The 25,149-nt window shown below is 43.5% G+C and overlaps 1 protein-coding gene across 1 annotated transcript in view; it reads right to left on the reverse strand.

The window, feature by feature from the left end:
- The window catches only part of LOC113954684 (calpain-13-like), a 52,466-nt gene that overhangs the window by 16,802 nt on the left and 10,515 nt on the right, over positions 1 to 25,149 (reverse strand). Inside the window, exons 3-12 of the mRNA XM_027659348.1 lie at positions 17,994 to 18,063; positions 16,999 to 17,117; positions 13,106 to 13,239; positions 11,102 to 11,276; positions 10,139 to 10,210; positions 8,341 to 8,426; positions 6,912 to 6,986; positions 5,324 to 5,490; positions 3,690 to 3,835; positions 473 to 633 (exon numbers count right to left, since the gene is read on the reverse strand). Coding sequence (XP_027515149.1) covers positions 473 to 633; positions 3,690 to 3,835; positions 5,324 to 5,490; positions 6,912 to 6,986; positions 8,341 to 8,426; positions 10,139 to 10,210; positions 11,102 to 11,276; positions 13,106 to 13,239; positions 16,999 to 17,117; positions 17,994 to 18,063 — 1,205 coding nt within the window. The remainder of the gene's footprint in view (positions 1 to 472; positions 634 to 3,689; positions 3,836 to 5,323; positions 5,491 to 6,911; positions 6,987 to 8,340; positions 8,427 to 10,138; positions 10,211 to 11,101; positions 11,277 to 13,105; positions 13,240 to 16,998; positions 17,118 to 17,993; positions 18,064 to 25,149) is intronic.

The following is a 25,149-nucleotide window of genomic DNA, read 5'->3' on the forward strand; positions in this document are numbered from 1 at the left end:
GGGGCTGAATGAAAGAATCAAGGCCTTTCACTGCTCTTTGCTTCTCTATGTCCCACTCTGAGCAGAATGGGACATGATCCATCTGGCATCCAGCTGGCAGAACATAAGAAACTACATAACAGCTGCCAAGAATTAAGAAAAATAAGATCCCTGTCCTCCTTTCTGTAAAGAGAATTTTCTCCTCAATCAGGGGTGGAGGACATATCTCACAATTATTTCTTCCTTGTGTACCAAAGCTGAGACCCCTGTGGCTGCAGATGAGCTACTGCCCTGCTCTGCAGTGGCCATCCTTGTGCATCTGACTGTATGTTGGATCCCCCTCAGCGCTATGTGCTTAACTCTTGTCTGTGCCTTCCCAACACACTTCAAGGATACTTTAAAAGCAAATTGCCACATTAATTATCTTGACATTAAATAGTTAATTCCTGGCACGCTGCAAGTCTACTCCTTTAAGGAGTGTAGATTATCTTACTCTTTGTAGTCTTGATTCTTTACGAAAATTCGCAAGAGAAATTCAAATTCTTGATCCTCTGTTGCAGCAGGATAAACGGCATAGGTTCCTGGGCTCAAGATAAAGTAGTTGGTCACATCTCGAATCGGAGAAAAAACTTGTTTCAGAACTTTGGAGTTCTCCTGAAAGAAAAATATAGCTGGCTATCTTCCCTCCATATCAGGAACCAAAGTAAATCAGCAAGCACACTCACAGCAGCCTTGCATTCCCACAGCTCTCTAAATACTCACTGCATCTAACATGCCTTAACCTCCCCAATGGCCTGAAAAGCCCATCACCTGGATGGACTGTTTTCAAGGACACATCAAAATTGCACAAGCATGAAGGAACTGAAAGAAACAGAAGGCAAAAGGAATGTAAGTGGATTTGAAGAGAACTTCAATTAACATTAAGCAGACTGGAGTTCATGAAGGAATCAAGGATGAATACTCTTACTAAAACTTCCCAAGATCTTTTGTGACTCAGAGGGGTCAGAGAGCCCTCTAAGTGTGTCACCCAGATGACAATGCTTCAAGAATTACAATCCAAACCAGTAAGTGTCACAAGAAAACTGAGCATTCTGAGCATTCTGAGCATTCTGATCTTTCATCTGTTATTCCAGTATTTTTGCTGAGATGAAACAAATATAATGCAACAGCTATTACTATGATGACATGTAAAGATAGCATAATAAAAAACCCTTCCTAAACATATTCCCCAAAATATATCAGCGTGTATAAATTCCATTTAGAATGGTTATACAGCGTGGCAGAGTTATTTATGAGCCATGCCTTTGGGAGACAATAACATAAAACTGCTATTTTGAAAGGAAAAAAAAAAAAGGATGACTACTGTTACAGACGGCTGGGAGGTACACAGACTGCCAAGTATTATGGGTCAGATCTTGAGCAGATAGAAATGGGCAGTGCTGCAAAGAAATAAATGGTGTAATCCTTTTTTTTTTTTTCACTGTTGAGTCTCATTCCACATTCCTTCTGGTAAAAAGCAGAAGCAGATTAATATCTCAATGGAATCCAAACTGGTGTGAGATAAGAATCAGCCTCTATACATTTCTCAGCTCCATCACACAACATTAAACTTCCCTCACAGACATGTATTAGTGTTCCACGTCTATATTTAATCAAAGGCTTCCTAGAGCTATCAGATATGTCCATGCTGGTTTGCATCCTTGCCTGCACTGCATTCCCCTCTCACCCTGCCAAGCAATAATACTCTTTTTACTTCACGGCAACCATTTAATGCATCTCAAAAGGTACCGAACAATGAACAATGCTGCTAATGAATAAGGGCAGTGAAAGCAGGTCAGGGAGGAAGAATGAAGCCACATGAATCTTGCCAATTGCACTCTCTTTGTGCAAAGAAAACCCCTTGTAAACTTTTACTCAAAGATGCCACCTCTGATTGCCCTCAGTCACTGAGGAAATAAAGCAAGGGAGTGGCACTTACACCCACCCAGTTTTAGCTCCTGGACTTGGCTTTTGCTGCTACCAGGGCAGGACACTGGGCTGGCTGTGAGGAGATGTAGACCAGCTCTCATGTCAAAATACTTTGTCTGAGTCCACGAGGGAATATTTTCTGTATAATCTCTGTGTAAATCTGTACCAATACCATTGTATATATATACCATATATATTATAGCATAACTATTCCCTTTCCCTCACTGACCAGGTGCTCCACAGTAATGGTGGTAGCTCTAGTAACAGTCTGTTCTGGCCTTGCCCTTCAGCTCTATCTGGGAAGTCACTTAGGCTCAGAAGCCCAAACTGAGCCTGAGGTGAGCTATGGGCTGACAACCCAGAGAGGCCATGTCATCCAGACTTGACAAACTCACTGAGTTTCATCCATCCATGGGAACATACTAAGAGACAGAAAACATACCTGAGCATCAATTGGAGGGGAATAAATTTAAATATAAAATAAGAATAGGGAATATCTGTCCCTTAATCTGCTTCCTGATTAAACAACCTCTTTTTGAGGGACTCAAGACCTATGGCATCACCTTCAAGTGAAGGTCATTTTTGTTAAGATGGGTAACTAATCAACATGGACATGCATCATGCAAGAGCATATGTGCCTGGTGAGCACTGGGGATGTTGTAAGGAGTGAATTCCTCACTTACCAGGAGCAAAAGCTCTTGCTGAGTGGCACAGCTAGCCCCACGGAGTCCTGCAGGCTTGATATCTGCACAGGGCAGAGGATCTCCTCACAGAGGGATAGTGAGTTCCACTTGCTGGAGGGGTGCTCTTTTTATGACATCTTTTATTTCTCAGACCCCATGTTTTATGAGCTACAAAGCCATGCCTTTTCTTTATGAGGAGCAGTTAGACTTACAGCATCAGTTATTCAAAGTCTGGGACTAGGGCAAACCTCTCCAATGATGAGGAGAATGTGAAGCTGGGATCACAGCAATCTCTGCTTCCTTTTATTCTCTGGGTTAAGACCAATCCCCTCCCACCCTCCTCAGAGAACAAAAACACTCTGGAAAGGGCTAGCATTCATCTGCATTAGCAATTGTGCTTTCAGTAAGCCTGGTAATGCTCTGACAACAACTGCCCTTGAAAAGGCACCTCCTTGGACAGTAACCAAGAAAGAAAACCAGAGAAACTGTAGGGGAGGCCCAGATATCTGAGTGGGTTATCATTGCACTGGACTCAAGCAAAGGCTTCCATGTATTTTGTAAATGATTTTTTTTTTTTACATGTCATTTCAGTGATAGAAAAGAGGGAGATGAGTAAGAGAAACCCACTTGGGAGAACAAAGACCATTTACTTCTCTACTATACCTGGAATACTGCTCGAGGGCTGTGGTTGGTGCTGGTTGGCATGCACTGTGCCAGGCCAGCAAGGCATGTCACCAGTACTGTTGGTGGGTAGAGAGGATACTGCCCTGGCATATCCTGTAGCCTGGGGACTCCCTGAGTTTCCTAGGGTTATTTTGAGATGCTACAAAACTTAAAGTTTAACATTTGTTCCCTAAGACATGAATAAAGGAAGTGAAGCCTGCCTAACTCTACTTTTCCTGTGAAGTTTTACAATAGAAGGCATTCAGAAATTCACACAACATACTGACTGCGCTCTTTTTACAGACGAAAAGGCAATTCAGTCTTTCACTTCCACATACAGGTATAATAAACCACACAGAGAACAACAGTGCCTGCATGATATCTGACGGTGCTTACCATGGTGATGAAAAAGCCAATCTTCAGGTTTTTTGCATCCTGCACATGCTCAGCGTGTTTTTGCATGAGTGAAATTACTACATTATAGGTTTTGGGGTCATAATCTGGCACTTTGAAAAAATATTGAGGGTTTGTTGAAACTGCACCTGCTGAGAAAGTGTTAATAGATTAATAGTAGGCACAGAGGTGTCCCAGTAGTAGCCTATTGTGTAAGATCTTACTTATATGGAAACAGAGCAATAGGTAGTTACTGCTCCCAGATCCTTTCAATACAACAGAGCACTGTAGTCTACGCATTAGCTCTAGAAGCTGAGGCAGCTGGAGTTAAACTAATTGCACATTAATCATTCTAGAAATCTCTGGCAAAGTCATGAAAGTCGTGCAGATTTCTCAACACTCCTAACATCTGCTTCACCTACATGGCACACCGTCCTGTGGCAGAAAAGCAGTGACTCTTAATCAGATGCCTTGACCCAGTGGTTGAGTTAAAAAGGAATGTGGCTTGGAGATCATAAGCACATAGAAAAGAACAAAATGGTGCAAGGCTATCCTCTCCTTCCTTTATATTAATGTTTGTGGTGGACAGACAGAATGTTGAGCAACAGAGGGAAAGGGCTTCTTTTTGGCCAAGGATTTGGTTAACAGGAAGCATATCTCATAAAAAAGCAGTGAAATGCCAAAACTGGGGGAAAAGGACTGCGATGGCAGCATTTGCTTAAAGCAGTCTAGACATTAAGTCAGTCTGAACTTTTAAGATACCCGCTTTGAGTGGCCTTGAAAGCTGCAAATTAGCATGATTTGCTTTACTAGAGTGCTGGTGGAAAACACAGCTCCAAGAAAACTGCCTCTGCCCACACACTCTCAGTTCAGGCCCTGCATCTCTTCACTCAGTTGCCATGCCCATGGTGTGCAGCAGCACAGGCATTGCTTTGTTTTCCCACCTTGAGACATGGTGATCTGGCTATGAGGAAGAGTCTGAAGCCTGTAAGCCCAAACCCGTTTGCTGCTAAGTCAGGGATCAGCATTGCAGAAAAAAAAGAAGCCACTTCACTGATCACATGCTACCATCTTAGATTAAAAAGACAGAGCCCAAATAGTGATGCAGCTGTAAAATAAATGAGATAAATTAAGATAAAAATGTAAAAAAAAAAATTACTTCTTATGATTGGAGCTTGCAATGCCAGAAGAGTCCTTGCACAGGCAGTAAAACCAATGGATATTATCTGCTCAAAGACCTTTTTACCTTAAAAAATAGAGCTTTGTAGCATAATTTTTTCATTTCGTACCCATTTAATTTCAGAGTATTTCTTGCTCTGTAAAATCAACCACATATTTGCCAAACCAGACTTTCTGATGAGGTCCCCAGTAACACCTACTGCACCTGGCTGCAAGAAGATATACAAGCTCGTTTTGATTTAAAGAGTCCAGGGTTCCTAAATCACAAGTCTCCCATTTTAACTCAGCAGCCAGTGCTGTTGCTTTGTGTCTACCTGTTTAGCTGGTAAGTGCTCTAATGGGAAATGGCAGGCATTAACAACTGGCAATCAATATTTCTGCAGTTTGGTGCTCAGAGTGAATGTTTCACCATAGGTATCAGTGGAGAGGACTGGGTGACTGCAGTGAGTGTTCATTACCTGAGGAATAGTAGTTCCTTCTTGTGGCGGGATCTGGACTCCACAGGCTGATGTGCCTTTCCAGAGACCACGTTGTGCAATGCTGATCTCCAAAGTCCAGAAACGTTGGGGTGTTGTTACATATATATAGCCATGAAAACTGCTCTTGGAAGTGTTCACAGGACATCCTGCAGAGAAGGAGGAAAAGCAGTTTAAGACAGAAAAGCATTGCCAGCAGGTCAAGGGAGGTGATCCTGCCTCTCTACTCAGCCCTGGTAAGGCACATCTGGAGTGCTGTGTCCAGTTGTGGGCTCCTCAGTACAAGAGAGACATGGAGCTCCTGGAGCGGGTCCAGTGAAGGGCAATAAGGATGATTAAGGGACTGGAGCAACTCCTTTATGGGGAAAGGCTGAGGCAGCTGGACCTGTTCAGCCTTGAGAAGAGAGAACTGAGAGGGGACCTTATCAATGCCTACAAGTATCTGAAGCAAAGGTGCCAAGAGGATGGAGCCAGGCTCTGCTCAGTGGTGCCAAGCAGTAGGACAAGAGGCAACAGGCAGAAACTGATGCACGGAAAGTTCCACCTGAATATGAGGGAGAACTTCTTTACTATGTGGGTGACCGAGCACTGGAATAGATCGACCAGAGAGGGTGTAGCGTCTCCCTCACTGAAGATGTTCAAGAACTGTCTGGACACAATTCTGTGCCATGTGCTCTGGGATGACCCTGCTGGGGCAGGGAGGTTGGACCAGATGACTCACTGTGGTCCCTTCCAACCTGACCTGTTCTGTGATGACACTAGCTAGGTATTCTCATTCACCATCCATGTCTCTAGAGAGGGATTACTGAGAACAGTGCAGGTGACTGTAGCTGCACTGGCTGATACCAGAAGAGGTCAGCTCTCAGTGCCTTTGGACTGCCCTAGCTGCCCCTAATGCCTCAGGTAAATCACAGGGCATGTTCAGGAGTCCCAAGGTGGAGCCCCGAAATCTCCAGCATGTCTCTGCCCCTTGCTTTTTCCCTCCAGTGTCCTGTCCCACATTCATCCTTTGCTTAAGCTCCAAGTGTCTAGTTCAGACCAACTTGCTGTTGCCCTGATTTCCTCAGAGCCTCACAGGGCAAGTGTGCACTTTCTGAATAATAATAGTTTTTCTAAAGGATGGCTCATACATGGCTAAACTGTATCTGAGAGTAATCAAAGGCAGTGATTACTGCCTGCAGAGGCAGAAACACCTGCAGAGCAGCCAAGCACACAAGCTCTATGACCTGCTTAGCCACCTGTCCCCTTCAAGCATCTGTCAGTCCAAGGTTCAAGCTAGGTACTTTATGGGAAATGGCAGTGTGACAGGTCTCAGGGGGATGGGTTTTTATTTCTGTCACTTTTCATTTTTTTCACCAGCTTGTTACTTAAGATTTGCCAGCTCCATTTTCTCAGGTCTTGTTTCTTCTGAAACCCCAGGTTCAGGACAACCTCCAATTTGCTGCTTGCACACAGCTAACACAGGGTGTCTTGAGCCATCACTAAGAGCAGAGTACTGCCAAAATGACTCTTTTTTTCATAGTGAAGACAAACAGAAAACCTGTTAGACAAAGGATCAATAGGAAAATACCAGAATTCTCCATCATCCTTATCTCTGAGGAGGGCTTCTCGGTATTTAGGCTCAACATAATCCCACTGAGGAGACCTGCAAAAAGGAACAAATCAACAAGATGTGAGGCACAATTTTTCACCTGTCTGGCCAGCCTATGCCTCTAACCAGCCTGTCCGGTCATGAGGGATCAGAGAGGGTGAACAAACTGCACACTGGGAACAGGACTGTGCGTGATACCTTCATAGCCAAGGCCAGCAAACAGAGCTCTGCACCTTTGCTATGCCTATCTGAGTTGCCCACCCTGGGATGGGGAATCCTACCTCTGACCTCTAAGCCCCATGGTGGAGAGGTTTGTGGGGTACCAAGGCATAGCACTCTGAAGCCCTGATATTTCATTCGCATGTTGAGAGCACATTAGCCAGTCAAATGTGTTGTTTCCAAGCTGCATGTTTATAATTAAGTGATAATTGTACTTTCTGCAGAGTTTAAGATAACTAAACAGAGTGTGAATCAATAATTTATTGATTTATGCTGCTTACCTGTGAATGTGCTACTGACATGTCAATTAAAGCTAGGATTGTATTCACTCTTCCAAAAAATGGGAGGATGCTGCCTGAGCAGATAGATATTATCCCAGCCTTAAACATGTCTGCACAACCCACCACCCCATCCAGATGCATCATACTAGCCTGGCTTTTCTCAGCAGGGAAGTTGTGAGTGATCCTAGCAACAAGGAGAGGTGGGATAACCTAAGAGTGACTCTAGTCATGAAAACACTGATGCTATTCCAACAGGAAAGTTAACATAATTAACATCTATTTATTTATGAAACACTGTTGCAGTCTTCCTCTATATAATTCCTTTCTTTACAAAAGAGATGGTAGATTATACACACAGCAGCAAAGTGGTCTTTGCATCCCCAAAGCTGCATCCGGGATCCTAAAGGTCAGTTCAAGCCATTCTCTGGATCTTTGGCTTTGCAAAAACCAAGGACCCTTTTTATCCCTCTGTGTTCAATACTGCCATACTCCATGGATTTATCTAACCACCCTCTTCCTAGATTTAGACTCAGGGCAGGGGAAGAAAAAGGAGGAAGTTGAATGCATGATTGCTGCAGGGGAATTCAATAGAAGCAGCCAGTCAGCACCTAGGGACATGGTCAGAGCTAACCCCAGGAATTAACAACCCTTTCATCCAGGACTTATCTGGAATGATGCACTGGGTAAAATGTACACCCAGACAAGAAGGGATACCTGAGCCTAGTGAGGCTGAATTAGTTTCCTCTGGATTGGATTTCTGTGGGCAGTTGCTTTGCAGATGGAAATAACACTTATAATTTGTTGATTTGGAAATATCTGTTTTGTTAAAATGTGTACAAGGCAGAGGTTCTTTACAATAAGCCTATAAAAGATTGATTCTCTATGACATTAAAGCTTTAAGACCATACTCATCACTCCAGGGCCCCTTCCACTCCCCGTGGCCCCATGGATTCCAAATCCTGATGATATGTTTCCAGCTGTTCTTGTAGCGGATCTGTAAAGAGGAAAAAAAACCCAAATTCAGTCACAGCTTTTCATAATCATGATATTCAGTGAAGAGATGGGTTATAAAATGGATCTTCCTCTATACCTCAGAGACCTAGTTTAACCTCTGATCTCATTTGACTGAAGCTAAAAAGCAGGGCCTTTCGCTACCTTGCAAAGGAATGGTGTGTGAGAGAAAATTGCACCCATTTTGCTTTCCTGAGGATAATGAATAGCTGACACAGACAGAATCAGCAGCATTCCTGCCACACGACATGAATTCAACAGCCTTGGGAAATTCCAGTGCCTAATTCCGCACATCTGATCCTGTGAGTCAGCAGAGGCAAAGACTTTGAGGAACGAGGTCACCAGACTGCCTGGAGTGAAAGCCAACAGTCAGCACTGAGAGATGATAAACAGAATCTGTGGCTCTATATCTACAGTACTGTGGTTTCCAACTGCTGAGGTTTCTGGCACTTTTCTCCTCTTGCTGCCACTGATTTAAGTCAGAAGCAACTCACTTTTGCCAATAAAGCCAAAATGGTGAAAGTGGAAGAGAGAAACAAACCTTTTGTTTCTGTCTCTCCTTATGCACACAGGCAGTGTTGGAAACAAATGCCATGGCAGACTCTTCCCAGGCAAAGGCCCAGCCTCTAAACATTTCCCCACAGGACAGCCCCCTGGATGCCTTGGCACTTCTATAATGTGGGGTAAAGACTGTTTCTCCTCTCTGCACATAGCATGAGCAGTAGGAGGCTGGAACAGTCTGCTTCTTCTCGAATAGAACTGGGGATCTTTCTGCCCCTGACCTGGAGAGAGGCCCATACCCCAGCTGGGGCCTTCTCTGGAGCCATTTTGTAGGCTCTTGACTCCAAGTAAGTGTCCTCCAAGAAGCAGCATGCTATGATGATGGCACCAAGCATGCCATGGCATGAGTGGATATGAACCAAGGCCAAGCTCATACAGGAAACCATCAGAGAAAGAGAGAAGGGAGAAAACAGCTAAGGGAAAACAATATCCCTTTCCAAAGTACTTTGTGCTGAGACTCAAATGTTTTGTAGCTACCTTGCTTGACAGCACAGCTATTGTTTCGTTTCCTTCTTGGCCTTGCTCACTGTTAACTCTCCCTGTGTGCACTACAGCTTACTGGGGTAAGCCAAGTTCTAACTTCTGGTTGCAAAAAATCCTTCATTTCTTTTGATCCATGTGATAAATTTGTTCTGTTTTCAGATTATCAGTATTAATATCCAGCCAGGAGCAGTTCTGCATGAGTAGAACAGTTTTAAAAGATGCAGAAATGCTGTTCTTGAACCAGCGATTTACTTTTCACACAGTGATTTTTGGCAGCTTGTGACTGAGCTGAACAAATGTAGATTGGCAACATGTGACAAATCCCAAAATTTCATTCAGTGCTTCTATTTCCATTTGAAACAGAAAAGCAAATTTTTTAAGAGTCAGCATGGAATGAAAATCTCCAGAAATGCTTTATTTGCTGCTGAAGTGTCCCAAAACAAAACTGAATATAAGTTGCATTTTTGAATACCCTCCCTCTTCTTGTTGTGCTAGAATCCTTCCACCTCCTGGAATTTGAACTATGTGCTTTCAACAACCCCTCCTAAGTGTGACGCTAATTAAAATTCTCTGAATGGAACAGCAGTGCAACTGCCCTGTAGTGGATCATCAGTACAAGACCTCCAGGCAGGAACAAGTCCCTGATCTTACCTTCACAGCTCCTGTGATAGTGTAGGCATGACCCTGTACAATCCCATTCCTCAGCTCTATGTTCCTCTTTGCCTGCAGAAGGGAAAAAGCACAGCTTTTAGCTCTCTGCCACACTGTGAAGGTACATAGCTCCAGAACAGCACTAAAAAAACCTTGTTTTGACTACAGCAGTATCTCAGGTACTGAGATACTCACTCCAGAGGAATGTGACTGTTGTTCTCAGACATAAGCAAGCCAGTAAATTTAACAAAATTATGGGTCTTCACTTATTTGCAAGTTCTTCAATGGTCCAGAGCTGTGGCAACAGCAGAATGAGCTGCACTGGGTGACTAGCAGTCAGGATTGGGGATCTGCAGAACTTCTCTACCACTCAGAGCCCATCATAAGCCACCTGAGCTCAGGTGCTAGTCCTTGGCTTGTTTGCGAAAGCCAAGCTTCATGTCCTGGTGAAGCAGGCACTACAGAAGCAATGCCATACACTTTGCCACACACTTTGCCACACACTTCCCTTACATGCTGTGAGGGAAGTCTTGGAGACATTTTATCAAGATACTCACTGAGCATCACAAAGCCTTTTGCACCTTCCCAGAATTAACACCAGTAACCTGCAAATCACGATGTGATAATGGCATCTTCTCACAGAAGAAAGGTGCATTTTGGCCTTGCTAGAATTGATCACAAACCTGTGAGGCCAAAATCTGCTGCAAGAGGACACCCCTCTATTGCAGTGGAATTAACCAGGAGAGAAGCCACAGCTCCCTCTCTGACAGACCAATCCATCTACATCTGCCAAAATACCTTTACATTCCTGACCGAATAACCTTATCTACTTTCTGCTGCCAAGATCCCTTCAGGCATCTATAAACTGTAACTATTTTGTGGAGTGATTATAGACTTCCTCTACAACTTAAAAGAGCAAACACAGTAAACCAAGAGAGGCATGTTACCGGCCCTGTGACTCACCTGGCCTGGGGTGCTACACCCCATGAGACACCGAGATTTGTCAGCTGCTTTCAGTATCTCCTCCAGATCAGGAGTTGGATCCTTCAATGAAAACTGCACTTGAATTCCACCTGTGAAGTCTACTAAAGCATCAGAAAGGTAGCCTCCATTCAAGTTTTGGTAGGAGCCCCGCAGCCTGGAGAAAAAGACAAAAAAGAAGGAAAAAAAAAAAAAGAAGGAAAATAAAAGGTGATTAGTCCTTACACTGTGTTTTATAGACAATGTACAGTGCTCGCTTCCAAAATAGATATGTGCATCGAGGTGGTCAGCAGGTGGGGATCCTGGGTTTGTAGACACTGTGGCCAGGTAATGAAAGGAAATGTGATCGAAACACATGACCAGACACAACACACACCCTGTGGAGTGAATGAGACAAAGGGGGAGCTTTTCCTAGGTATTCATCCACATCTGAGGCAGCTGTCTAGAGTCATTTACAGACAGTGGAAAATAATAAGGTGCATCTCATGCCAACACAGCCATTTTAGGGAGATGAGCTGCATCTCATCTTGAAACATCCAGTTTCTGAACAGGAGGCCGAGGGCGACTAGTTCAAATGGATGCTTCAGATCAAATGGAGCTGAACTGTTAGTTTCTACACCGTATTTTTGTCATGACTCTTCACAAAATTGTCCAGTATCCCTTTTGCTAAAGAGAAATAGAAAAAAGAGAGAGGTGAAGGTATTTGCCCATGCTCCCAAGGCAAGACAGAAACAAGTTTTCAGCACTGTTCCCAGTTCACTCTGCTAGAGAGCAATAATAGGATAATAATTTAATACTGCCAACACAGTCCTTGTTGATTTTATCGCGTGGTTTTTATTGAGACAGCAAATAAGCTGGAACATGCCGTACTTAGAGCAGGTAGAGCACGCTGTTAAACCCCACCATACACACTGTATTTAATGAATGTAATCAAATGAAGTCTGTAGCTAATTGTATTTTGAAGAGTTGTCCTTGTCCTACACTGATGAAAAGAATTTGTCTTGGGCACTGGGGAATAACTTCTCAAATGGGAATCTCATAAACAGCATTGCTTGCAACTCTAATTTAATAGAGGTTTGGTATGCATTGTAATTAAAATCTTATGCGGCAAATTGATACTAAATCCTGAGTCAACTTTTCTGAGATATTTCAGGGCAAAATGCATCCTATTCCTGAGTCAGTCTGATGCTTCTTTAACATTTGCTTATTCCTGACCAAATCTGCCAAAACTATTATCTGTTTTCTATAGATCCTTTTTATTTCATTGCAAATGTTACACCAGCTTCAGGTACCAAGTTCCATCCCATCATATTACTCCTAGTGCAGGAATTTTTCTTCAGCATATTTAATAATGGCCAATGGGCAAATACTAAGGGACTGCACTCTGATCCCTTCACTCCCTAGAGGACTTTTTAAAATTATTTTCTCTTCATTGAGCATTATTTACCCTGAAGTACTCTGGGGACCTTAGCTAAGAGGTGTGGAGTGAGAGCTGACCAGAGACTCACAAGAGTGCATGTGTTGTGCCTGGGCATGTTCTTCACTTATGCTTCTTCTCTCTGCCTGCCCCAAATATCCACATGATCTCTGATTAGTGACTATAAACAGAGATAACCCCTGTTTAGAGTCTGCAGTTTTAAACAGAGAACAATATGGAAAGAAAAACAGAGGCAAAAAAGTTTTCTTAAAGTAAGTAGGAGATCCCAGCCCCTTTTGTGTCACTAGCCATTGCCCTGTTTGCTCTACTTCTCAGGCATGAATGTCCCAGAGCTGAACTTGGTACATTTAGGTCTAACTCAAGATTAACATCTCCAGGTTTTGTTGGCTCTATATTTGCAGGCAGCCATGGATCTTTGCATGAGCACAACACAACATACACAGCTGTCAGCCTGAACTCCTCCCTGTGTAATTTGCATAAGGCAGAGGGTGAAAACACCCACAGAAAGCATTCAGCACTGGGTGGAAGAATAGACTGAATATATTTACTTGGCATATGCTTTTTCCAGCAAGGATGGCCAGAATTCATTTGAAGTTCGAGGGTGCACAAACAGGTATCTTCCATTTATGACTGGCAGTCGGTCATCTATCACTACATCCACCCAGTCTCCATATTGCCAGAACTGGAAATAAATAAAATAATAAAATAAATAAAATTTAAAAAAAAAAAAAAGGAGAGAGAAAAAAATGAGCCTCTTTTAGAAGCTAATGTTCATGCCAAGCAACAGTCTCCTGAACTAATACAGGAATTAATCTAAAGCGTGGATATGTGCAAGTTCTCTCCTGAACTGCTTCAGGTTAAGAGTCCACATTGTTAAACAAGCTACCAGTTGGCTGGATTTCCCAGTGGCAGAGCAAGTCATTTGGGAATATAAATAGTCCTGCAATCAGTGGGAGAAAAGATTCAACATGGGGAATATGCTAATATTCTTGGGAGATAGAAGCATTCGAGATGATAAAGAATGATCATGCAGATGGTTCCATGAGCCTCACTCTTCAGCTGCACTTGGATTTTCCCCCACAGCACAGCTTTTGGCCAGAGAGCCTCTGTCAAGATCCAGCCTCTAGATTTTCTTTGCTCTGTGTTTCAATTAAGACTCTGACGTGCTGTCATGGACAGAGACAGTGTAGTGACTAAAGACTGTTTTGAGGTGTTATCCATCTCCTTGATGGATGAGAAGGGCACAGGCGGTCTCTCCAACATGTGGACAGAGCAGGTGTTTCTCCAGCTGATCCAGCTGATGAAACCTTTCAAGGGAGAAGATAGGAAAAGAGATCTGTGGGGATGAACTAAAGGAGCCATTTCCAGAGTCATTAGCAGATTAATGTAGCTTAGCATGATTCACAATCATAAGAGGCCAAGCTCTTATTTGCAGTAATGCTAAGGACTCCAGTGGAAGTATGCCAGCAATAGATTTAGTCTAGCATGATTTTATTTCAACAGCTTCGGTCAATGAAAAACCCAGAAATGAGCTGTTCTGTTAGAAAAGCACAAGACCAGATCTGCCCAGCAGCAAAGAAGCTTACAGTCTGCTAAGCTAAAAGCAGATTTGATCCTACTTTCGTTCTGCCTCACCCAGGCCTCTCACTTCCTACATTAGTGGCAGCAGGAGGTGGCAGGGTTGGGCTTTTGGAACTTGAGCTCCATGAGTGATTTGAGGCTTCTGCTTGGTTTTTGGCAGGATGGGGTTTAAGGAAAGGCCTTCGACTGGTTGTCCTCTGCCCAAACTAGAGAGAGGTGAAAGGACTGTCCAAAAGGAGGTGTCTTTTCAGTCACCTAACATGCTCTTCTGTCACCAGTCAACATGTGGGAGCAGGTCTGTAGGGAGAAAAGGTGTGACATCCAGCCACACCTCCCCACAGTGCTTCATGTGCAAACACAACAGGTAAACAAGGAGAACACACAGAACTGGCTGTGGGGATTACTGCAGTCCAAACCCACTGAGTGACATTTTTCCAAAAAGCCAAGTTCTTTGGCCATCTTTGGCAGGGAGCTCAAGCTTGGAGGCCCTCTAAACACAACACTGTATTTTTCTTCAGCTGGATGAAGAGAGATGCTTTGTTCTGATTGTCACAGACTTTCAGATCTTGCTCTCATCTGAGCTCACAAGGACAGGAAAAGCCACAGCAGGAATGAGAAACCTCATGGAAAGCTCTAAGATACTCTGGGAGTGCAAGAGAGGTACAGAAGAAGCCATTCTTCTCCATATGCCTTCAAAGAGGTTAAATGCCTTCAATTTTTGGCTTGATTCCAGCTTCCTGAAATTTCTTTATACCTTTGGGATTTAAGTACTGCAGCTGTGACTATGGTAGTAAACGAAAGCAAGAATCGTTATTTAGGCAGGATGCAAAGAGGGAAGTTCTTTGCTTCCACATTTGTGGTGAGCCTTTTAAATCAGGACTTTATTTTCCTGTGCTTAATAGGAAGAAAAAGAAGCAAACAGTTGTAAGATGACAGCAACACATTTAGGGTTCTGCTGGTCAAAGGGGGAATGCTGTGTGGTCATTTTGCCTCTTTTTTTCTCTTACTTGACAGGGATCTTAGAGAAATCCAGTTCTGGAATTGAGCAAGGAGAAAATCCCATGCCTGTCAACCACTCTCTTTTGTGTGGTGTTAAAAGGCACCTTTTGGATGATTCCTGAAACTGAAGTCTTGACCACTTAACGGTCTTTAGGGGTTTCATCAGTTTCTTCCTGAGAGCAGAGACATTAACACTCAGGGCAGATCCCTTTGGTTGTGAGTTGATGCACTGTGCCATAATCCCCTGTAGTCCTTGGAGGATATTTCTGGTTTTTTCCCAGGCTGAGCTGCTGCTGCTGCTCACTGTCATAAAGAGTGGCACACTCTGCCTCACAGGCATCAGAGCTTCTGTGACAGAGAAAGTGATTCCTATAGAAACACGAGACTAACTTAATTCCTGAGGAAATAGCGTCACTGTAATCATTCCCTAGATAACAACATCACCCATCTTAACTAGAGGTGATGAAGTGCTTAACACCCTTGACTCTTGCAGCCTAACAACCAGTGCTGCATAGGAATACTGGAGCAGCCCTTTGTATTCCTGAGAGACAACATGGTCCAGATCCAAAAAGGTGAAAAAAAGTTATAAGCTAGAATTTTTATATTAGCATATGATATGCCTTGTTTGGGATTCTTCACTGAACTGAGGACTGGTGGCTTAGCCTGTGGATGGCAGTAAAATATCTTTGATGGAATAATTGAAAGGCATTGCAGAGAAGCATTTCCATTCAGAGTAGCTTTCTCAGGGGTTTATTGCTCAAGGAAAGCCAAACCCAGTTGCATTGATTTGCAGATGAGATGACAGGGAAAACATTTTCAAATATGTGAGGTATTTATACTGCTTAAGATTTAAGGATTGCGCCTAACTAATCTTTTCAAAGCTCCCATGAAAGACAATCTAGTTTGCATCCTTTTAATTTGTTTTAAGCAGAGTAGTGTCCCTTCAGCTGGTTTATCTCATACAGTGTAGCTCTGCGTGCTGGAAGTGGGCCAAGATAGAAACATCTGGTATTCTGAGGAGCAAAGGAACAGAGCAAAATTTAGACTGTCCACAAAATAATCCTCCTGGTGCTGCTCCTCAAGAACTCCAGGAGGTCAAAGAAGTCTCACTGCCAGAGCTCTTTGCTTGGTACTGAATGGCATATAACAAAACAGACTTGTGAAAAAAGGGAGATTATGAATGCCTGAGTATATATTGACTCTCTACATCCAGTTTAGCTTCTGGAGCACAATGGTAATGCAAACTCTTCTAATCCCAGAATATATTTGTTTGACTCAGATGCAAGCAGGCAGGGCCTGCCAGTTGCTATCCCAGTCAACCTCCTGGGAGATTCAGAGAATTTTGGGAGTTGGTTGAAAGTGCGATTTACTAAAAAGCCTTGTTCCTCTCTCTGAAACAACTCTCTTTTCAAAATATCAAAAGCCTGTTCCTCTGATCTGTCTCTAAGGATCTGTAATTTCAAGCCATTTCAACAAGCTAAAAGGGCAAGGTGAGTGGGGAAACAGAAAATGAGTCCAAATAGATAGTGCAGGTGAGCTGACAGCCATTGTCCAAATCAAAGCAGACACCAGAATTCCATCTAAAACATATATGTACACAAATCTATCTGAACAGCTGGCACCTGTACCTCTGGAGTCATAACTTTCAGAAAAGGGCATCAAATTCCCTGAAGTGTAATTTCGCCACCTGGAGCACAGGAATTGTTAGAAAACTTGGGAGTTTCTGCAAAATTCTGAACTAGGAGTCAGCACTGAAGAACCAAAGCATTCAAGGATGTCGAGATGTGGGACTGCAGTTTGGACCCCTGTGTAATCCAACCATCCAAGCTCAGGTGGTACCAATAGCACAGAGAATACATACCCGGAAATGAAAGATCCCAGCATAATCATCCTGGAATCCTTGATCCTTTGGTAAAACATTTTCCAAAAATTGTTTTCGTAGTGTCAGGGAGCCCAGGGCAGCCAGCATCCAGCAGTCACCTCAGGGGAGGGAAGAATCCAGTGCATTTAGTCAGTTACTCACTGCTGTGGATCACAGCTAACTCTTTAGAAAGAATGGTCTGCAACATCTGAGACATCTAAGAATCAGTTTTTTAAAAGAAACCAATTTCTTCTGTCTCCTTTTCCTCCTTCAAAGTGCAGAACCACTACCCAGTATTCACCAACAATGTCCACTGGGAACCCTGATGCCATCCAGCCATACTTTTCTGCTCTCATGTCCTCCTATCTTTTGCAGTCAGGTTGAGGCTCATAGTCTAGAACATCTTGTTTAGGAAGCCTACAAACTTCTCAGTGGGGTGAGAAACACCCTTCTATAAGGGAACAGAGATGCTGCCAAAGATAAACATGGTTATGGACCAGGAGTTAAAAATGGAACTGATACAGGCTGCAGATACGTACTCTGATACTGGGTAAGTATCAGAGAAGATGATCAGAAATATTGATGGGAAAGAAAACACTGACAGTCAAATGAAGATGTTAGGATGGAAAGAAAATTCAGTCCTACACATGTTGGAGCTGTGCCTATTTAACTACTTACACTTAACTGTGTTTGACCCTTGTACTTGAAGCATCTGCCTGATCTCAGTTGGTCCTCCCTTTTTACACTTGTCCTTGTATAAACAGAAGGCAGGTGCTGTATATAAGGAACGAGGATTTGAGCTGCTGCATTTGAGCTCCTTTTAAATAGCTGCAATAAATTGTGTGTGGACTTGTGTGAGTCTGGATTGACCTACACTAATTGTTTACTGTGGCTACCATTGTCCATGTCTTCCCACCAAGCACTGAGAACAGAGCAAAGCAATCATGGGTTATTGCTTTGTGCCTATCTTTTCCAAAACAAGAATATAACCTTACCTATTTCTCCTTGCATGATATCAAATCTGCTAACTCCATCCATGATCAAATGAGGATTTCTCTGAAGTTCCTGGAGGAAATAAAATGCAAAGAGCAGTTTGAGTACCTAGCCTTTGCCAGCAGTGTGTTCCTGCCCCTTGAAGACCCTTGCTTGCCTACCTTTTCCATAGCTGAAAACTATTTCTATTGAGCACTGATGTTTTGTTGCCTGTCATCAACAAAACTCAAGGAAATACTCAGGCATCTCTTCTTTAGTTTGCTCAGCTATTCCTAGAGATGGGCACTGGTGGGTGGGTGCTCACTGAGTTTTCATTTGGGTTTCTCTAATGCTACCAATACCTTTCAGAGTTGAGGCTCTAAGCCTGGCTGCAAAATCACACAGTTTCCTGGAGGACAGTAGGGCAGAGACACACAGGTCTCCAAGAAAAGTGGAGCAGGGTCTATACTTCAGCTCAGCACTGGATCTGGGAGTGTTTCATACCGTAAGCCTTTTGTGTTTCCATTCAGGTCTAATGCAGGTCAGCCTGGCTGCTTTTCATCACTCTGGTGAGGAAGATATAGAAAGAGAGCTTAATCTCTGTCTGGAAAATCCCACAAGCCTGGCTGACATTTTTGATTCAAGGAAAATTTTCTTTGCATTCCTTGAGAGTCTTGCTTGGGCAGTGAAGGGGAAAACATTTCAGAGCTTGGCTTTGCACACAGAAGTGTGAACCATTCTCCCAGTTGCATTTGCTGTTGGCCTGGGATATCTGAGTGCTCAGAAAGGAATGCCCTGAGCATCCCCCATGAGTAACCCTTGGTACACTCCAGCTGGGTAAGGTTCTGTTTTAAAAGAGCAATCAACCTGAAACAGGCAAGTGATCGCACACCTAAGAAAACAAAGAGATAAAAGGAAAAAAATCTGAGTAAGAAAATAATACAGCAGTTCTTCCTTAAACAGGCCCTGGCATTTCTTCTCCCCAGTTGATTTGCCATGCTGCACAAAAATGAGACCAGCTCACAACGTGACTCATGACTTGCATGCTTGTGTGAGCTCAGCATTAGCAAATGCTGTCAGTTTTCTGAAATGGCTTCATGGTGATCAAACCCCTCTAAGAAGTTTCACTGCCAGGAGAGGATGCAGACACATCATGCTCCCATAAGCACTGCTGATGTGGGGAAAAGCAGCCTAGGCAGGCATATTCCTTGACAGATGCTTTCATGCAGCCATCCACACCTATCCCAGGACTTGAGGGATTTGTGATAAGAGATTTATCCATGGCATGGGAGCAGGCCTAAGATATGGTGGTCACCAGCAGCAGTGGTTGCTCAGTGTACAGCACGCTCAGCTCTTCTCCCTTCCACTCTACATCTGTCCCAGCTTTATCATCTCCCCATTTCCCTGACAGCTTTTTCTTCCCTCAAAACTTCCCACACCCAGGAAAGACTAATCTGCATGACAAGGCTCTGAATTTGGCCTGTGCCTTTGTGTGTGTCTGATGTGCCAATAGTCATCCCAACAAACAGAACAAAGAAATGGATATTTTTGTTTCCTCCATCATTTCTGAGGCTGTTGAAGTCAGTCACCAGAGGCAGACTGGCTGGACCACAGTGCAGAGCTGCCACAGGGATAACCATCACCTAGAAGCATGAACCTGAAACTAATGTGGAGTCAGCTGTGTCTTCATGGGATTCCTGGGAAAAGGGCTGATGATCTGCTCTGTGCTGGGATGATAAAGCCCTTAATTGCACTGTGGATCCTGACAGCCTCCTATGGAGACTGGCTGAAAAGTCAGCCCATTAGATGCCTCCCCAGATACCCTACCAAGGTGCTCAACTCCCCAGTAAGCAACAGGGATAAGTTAATACATTAAGCAGGTTCCTTGCTGAGGGAAACCAGTAATTTTGTCTAAAACCAGAAAAGACGCAATTTGAAGTCAGGCCCAGCAAACATGCCTTAACTGTGCACACAGACATCTCTGTGGCTATCAGAGACAACACTCAAACACACTCACTGTAATCCCAACACTCACAACACACTAAGCTCTGCTTCCAGTAGGACATACTCCCCATGGACTTAGGGGAAATAACTAGAAAACAACACATATCATGTTTCCACTAGCCATGAAAAGGGGCTACTCGGCAGCTGTCTGAACTAAGAACAGGGGGTTTCTGAAAGAGTTAGAGAGGGCATCATTATAATGGGTGCAACACTTTGGAAATCTAGACCTTCTCAACCCGGAGGAAAGGAAGTCCCCAATTAGCTCCTCTTCCTTTAAAGGCAAGAATACAGCAGTCATAAAACACTGTATCATTTATTATTGCAAATCACAGCTAAACAGATAGTTACACCTAGACATAATGTGCAAGCCTCATTATTAGCTAGTGCTCCAACTGCATGACAAAGAAAGAAACCACAGATTTAACAATAAGTCTGTCCAGAAGCAGTGCCCTGTTTCACTGAGTAATTACGATGAGGCTTTGTGGCATTTTCATGAAGACTTTTCAGTTTTAGCTGGAGGGGGAAAGAAGAGGGAGCTCAGGGAGGCACGTGGTCTCTTCCCAGAGTATCTCTGAGTCCAGCAGTGAAGGCAACCATACGGGCTGCAAGTCAAGCACTCTCCCTGAACTCATCCCCCTAGGACAAAGCTATCATCACTCGCTTACCCTGACCCACTGAAGACTTCATTATGTATTCAAAGGAAAAGAGAAGTTCAAGTTCAAACCAGTTCATCCTCTAGAGAATGATCTTGCCACAGAACTACTGTTCATCTAAAGGATAAAATGGAGAATTAATTTGAGAGGTGGAAGGAAAGTGTCCTGCACATGTATTCATCTCCAAATTTCTTTTTATAATTGCTTGAAATATTTAAGGAAGAACAACTCCCCAGAAGGAAGTGGAGGTGAGTTGCATAGATGTAGGCCATATGCAGACATGCAAAGCACACAGTCAAACATTTTTGCGAAAAACTGGAAGCCTGAGGTGGGATTGCATAGGCAGCATAAGGCAGTCTGGGTGCAGGACGATGCTCAATATGGTGGTTGGGCCCTGGCCACTTTCCCACAGATTTCCCCGCTGGTCCAGCATGGTCCAGGAGGCATAAGGCCACTGAGGGTTAAGGGGCAGAAGCTGACTCTTTGAAGAGCCACCTCCTGGTCAGTTCACCTTAACCCTAAAGTAAAACCCCAGCCCTGCTTCTGTTCTGGCCACATCTTTCCCTTCAGCTACACTTGTTTTACTCCCCCTGGCTCCAGCTCTGCCATCCTGACACGCACTGCCGTCATGAGTCATGGTGCTCCCTGTTCAACACACACCAATTACGACAAATAAAAAGGCTGCTATTGATTGAAAGCCAAATTGTTCTCAGCTGGACAAATGTTAATTCAGCATCACTGCTGTGCCTGTAATAGTGTTGCTCTGGATTAAGAAGCAAATACGTTACTACAGTTCCCTGAGCTGAAGGCACTGACTTAGCAGTGCACTGAGGAGGGGTCAGGCATATGTGACACCACTGGCATATATCCCAAGACCACAGGAAACCTCTACAGAAATAAGACAGTTGAAGTAACGAGGGAGGGCAGAACAAAGGACAAAGCTGGTGAAGGATCTGGAGCATAAGTCTTATGAGAAGAGGCTGAGGGAGTTGGCATTGTTTAGCTGGGAGAAAAAAAGGCTCAAGGGGGTTCTTATCACTCTACAACTACCTGAAAGGAGGTTGTAGCCAGGTGGGGGTTGGTCTCTTCTCCCAGGTAACAAGTGACAGAACAGGAGGAAATGTCCTCAAGTTGCACCAGGACAGGCTTATGTTGGATATTGGGAAAAATTTCTTCACTGAAAGGTTGTGAAGCACTAGAACAGGCTGCCTGTGATGTGGTGGAGTCACCATCCCTGGAGGTGTTTAACAGACATGCAGATGTGGCACTTGGGGACATGGTTTAATGGTTGGAATTGATGACCTTAAAAGTCTTTTCCAACCTACACAATTCTGTGATTCTATAAGCTATGCTGGTCACACCAAAGATCTGACTTGCAATGACTCAGAGACAGCTTGGAGAGGGAGAGGATAACTGAGCAAGCCAAAACTAATAGGAAAAATCAGACTACTCTCAAGGGGTTTGCTCACACTGACAGAACTCAGTTCCCTGCTTTACAGAAGAATGGCTCAATTCTTAATTGCCTGATTTCAATACAAATGCCTTGGTTGCTTAAAAACCCTGCTCTGCTCCACTTCCCTCTTGCAAGGGAAGAATGAGGTCCTCAGACTCTGCATAGGTGGAGAGCCCACAAATGAAGAAACAAAGTCCTTTTGGAGGAGGGACTGATGACCAGAAACCAGCTCAGATTTAACTGAAACCTGTTTGCTTTGTGTGCCTCAGTGTTAAAAAAACAATAATTGCAAACAAAGGAAGCAAATACAAAGGATGTAAACAAGGGAGGTAGCCTGTGTACCCAGAGCTTTTGAGTGGTGGTTTCCTTAGAGATCTTGAAACCTCCCACTTGAACCATACAGTACAAGCTGAAGTTTTCAAAGTGCCACAGTGTTACCAACTACCCTCTGGCCATCACAGCCATATGTGTGCCAGATGACTCCCTAGCCTGAGAAACAGGGAAGCAGGGGAGTCAGCAGACCATCATAGGAGCACAGCTTTCCCATCAACCCAGGATGTGCAAATTCCCCCTCAGAGTCAGCCCCTCCCAAAGATGAATGGAGCCAGAGAATACAATGCAAATAAACCCTTTTCATCTATAGCCTGTGCAGAAAGACAGATGTAATAAATGGTGATGCACTGCAGCTTCCTTGGGCCAAAAATATGAACTTCCAAGTTGAGGTCAGATGCAATCAGCTGAGTAGGCAAGGGCTGAGACAATGGCAGCCCGGAGATGCTGCTCCCGTTCAATTACACTGATTGCACACGCACACTCCAAAATAAGGGGAATTGATTTTGATTTTCATCACGGAGAAATACTGAACAGGATCCAAGGGCCTTGTGGCCCCTGGGAAAGTCTGAAGCCGTGAACTCCACCACAAACAGCTGGCGAGCAGCTTTGGCTCATGCCAGGAAATGGCCCCAAGGTGACAGACCTGCAGGCAGTGAAGGACAGCATTATCCCTCACTGCCACGCATTTCCACATTTCCTTAACTTTCCTCATTAAACAGCTCATGTGACAATCCTCATTTCTTTTTCCTCTTTTTTTTTAATTTTTTTTAATTTTTTTTTTTATTATTTTTGGAAGGTTTTTCTTCATTTTCCCCCGTTCTATTAGAGATAAGTTTTTAGGTTAACTTCAAACTGTTGTCTAAATTCTTGCCTGAATAAAATCTGGTTTTTTCTCCCCTCCAGCTACTCACAGACCAAGGCTGGTGCAGTAGGAAATCCAGCTCAGCTTATCTGTCTAGAAAGATTCTAACTTCAAAATTACTTTTTTTAGCGGGTCTGGTTTGATTTATTCATTTGCTGAGATTGAAAATCCTTAATGTTGATGCTAATTCCTGGAAATTTCTGGGAAATAAATAAAATGTCAATAAGCAAATAATCACCAAAGGCTATGTAGAATCCCAATAGGCACTCTTTTTCTGAAAGAAAGTTACATTTTCTTTGGGAAGGGACAGAGAAAGGGAAGAGAAAATGTGAGCAAGACCTTTTGCAAAATTATTGAATCAAACGATGGATCACTTTTCCCAGCAAACAAGCATTGACTCAAAGGGCACCATTTTCCCCAATGCTTTTTGTATGCTAAATGCCATAGCACCAGAGTCTGCCTTAGGAACAAGGTACATCACTTGCTGGAGTTCACACTAAAGCTGCCTCTTCCTGTGACTTCTGCCCAAGGAATTCTTTCTTACCCTTCTCCTCATCTGACACCAGACACACAAGACAAATACCCAAGTAGTCTATGCCCTGGTACTACAAACAGACTGAAGGTGCAGACAAAACCCGTGTTGGCTGTTTCAGACAGTCCTTTCACCATGCATCCCTCCTACAAGTCACATCAGAGGCTCTCAGGGATTTCTCTCATGCTGATCCTCAAACCCCCATTGGCCACATTGCAGCTTTTCCCTCTCTTCTGGCTGCCCACACACACCACAGTCTGTGTTAATCAGAGGATGGACTGTCTTAGGTCAGCTCTTGTCCAGCATCCCCTCTCTCCTAAGGGAGTTACAGGGTCCCCGAGAGACCCAGGGTAAGCAGTGCAGGAGCAGTAGTCTGTGACCTTGAAGACCCTTCAGAATTATCTCCAGCAACTTCACCCTGTGCCCATTTTAACCTTTTTTTAAAGTATAAGCATTGCAGATCAGAGACTGTCTTTAAAATTTATAATGGGCATCATATTGAACACAGCGGTGGGCTATCCCTGGTGCAGGGCCAAGGCACTGCTGCATAGATGTCAACCTCTCTCCTCTCACACATACCATGCTTGAAAATATAACCAATGTCAGCAAAAATAAAGCATTTACCATCACCACAATTCACATTGTCTGGAGCATCCTAATTCAGTTTCTTTTTGCATCTGTATAGTATGATCAGAACAGAGTGAAATCTTTAGCCTAAACAGTAATTGGTTAAAAATGCATATTCCGCAACAGCAAATCACTTCATGACTTCCTCTGTTCCACTCAATTTCTTCTGTGAAGGAAAAGCAGCAAACAACAAAAAAGAATTGTTCTGAACATTGTAAAATGAGCATCTCAATTTTTTAAATCTGACATAATTCTTCGTGGAGAATTTCCCTTTGACTGATCTTTAGAAAAGCCCAGCTATATAAATGCTTTATCAGTCTAAAATAGAATTTCTCTTTCTCTCAAAATTGTGGGTTAGCCAAAAGACCAGTTAATTGCAGAAGTCCAGCTGTATTTGGTACCTTCAACTCCACCTCTGTTAATACTTGAAGTACCACACGCAAAATCTCTTTCACAAATTTCTCATGTTTCAATGGACATAGACCGAGGGCCTGGGGATGAAAACACAGCCTGGAGCAGTCCCCATCTGATGGAAAAGTGCATCTACCTCAGAATTAGGAAAAGTGACATTTTGAATGTTGTCTTGGTGCTCCTGATCCACCCTCTCCCCCTCTTCAGGGACATCCTTACTAAATCAGACCAGTTTACAAGTCAAAATATGTTGTTTCTGACTGTCACTGCTGACTATCACTGTCTGAAACCAAGCTGTTTTCCC

Source organism: Corapipo altera, unplaced genomic scaffold (genome assembly GCF_003945725.1).
Source record: "Corapipo altera isolate COAL_440 unplaced genomic scaffold, ASM394572v1 48, whole genome shotgun sequence".
Taxonomy (NCBI): Eukaryota; Metazoa; Chordata; class Aves; order Passeriformes; family Pipridae; genus Corapipo; species Corapipo altera.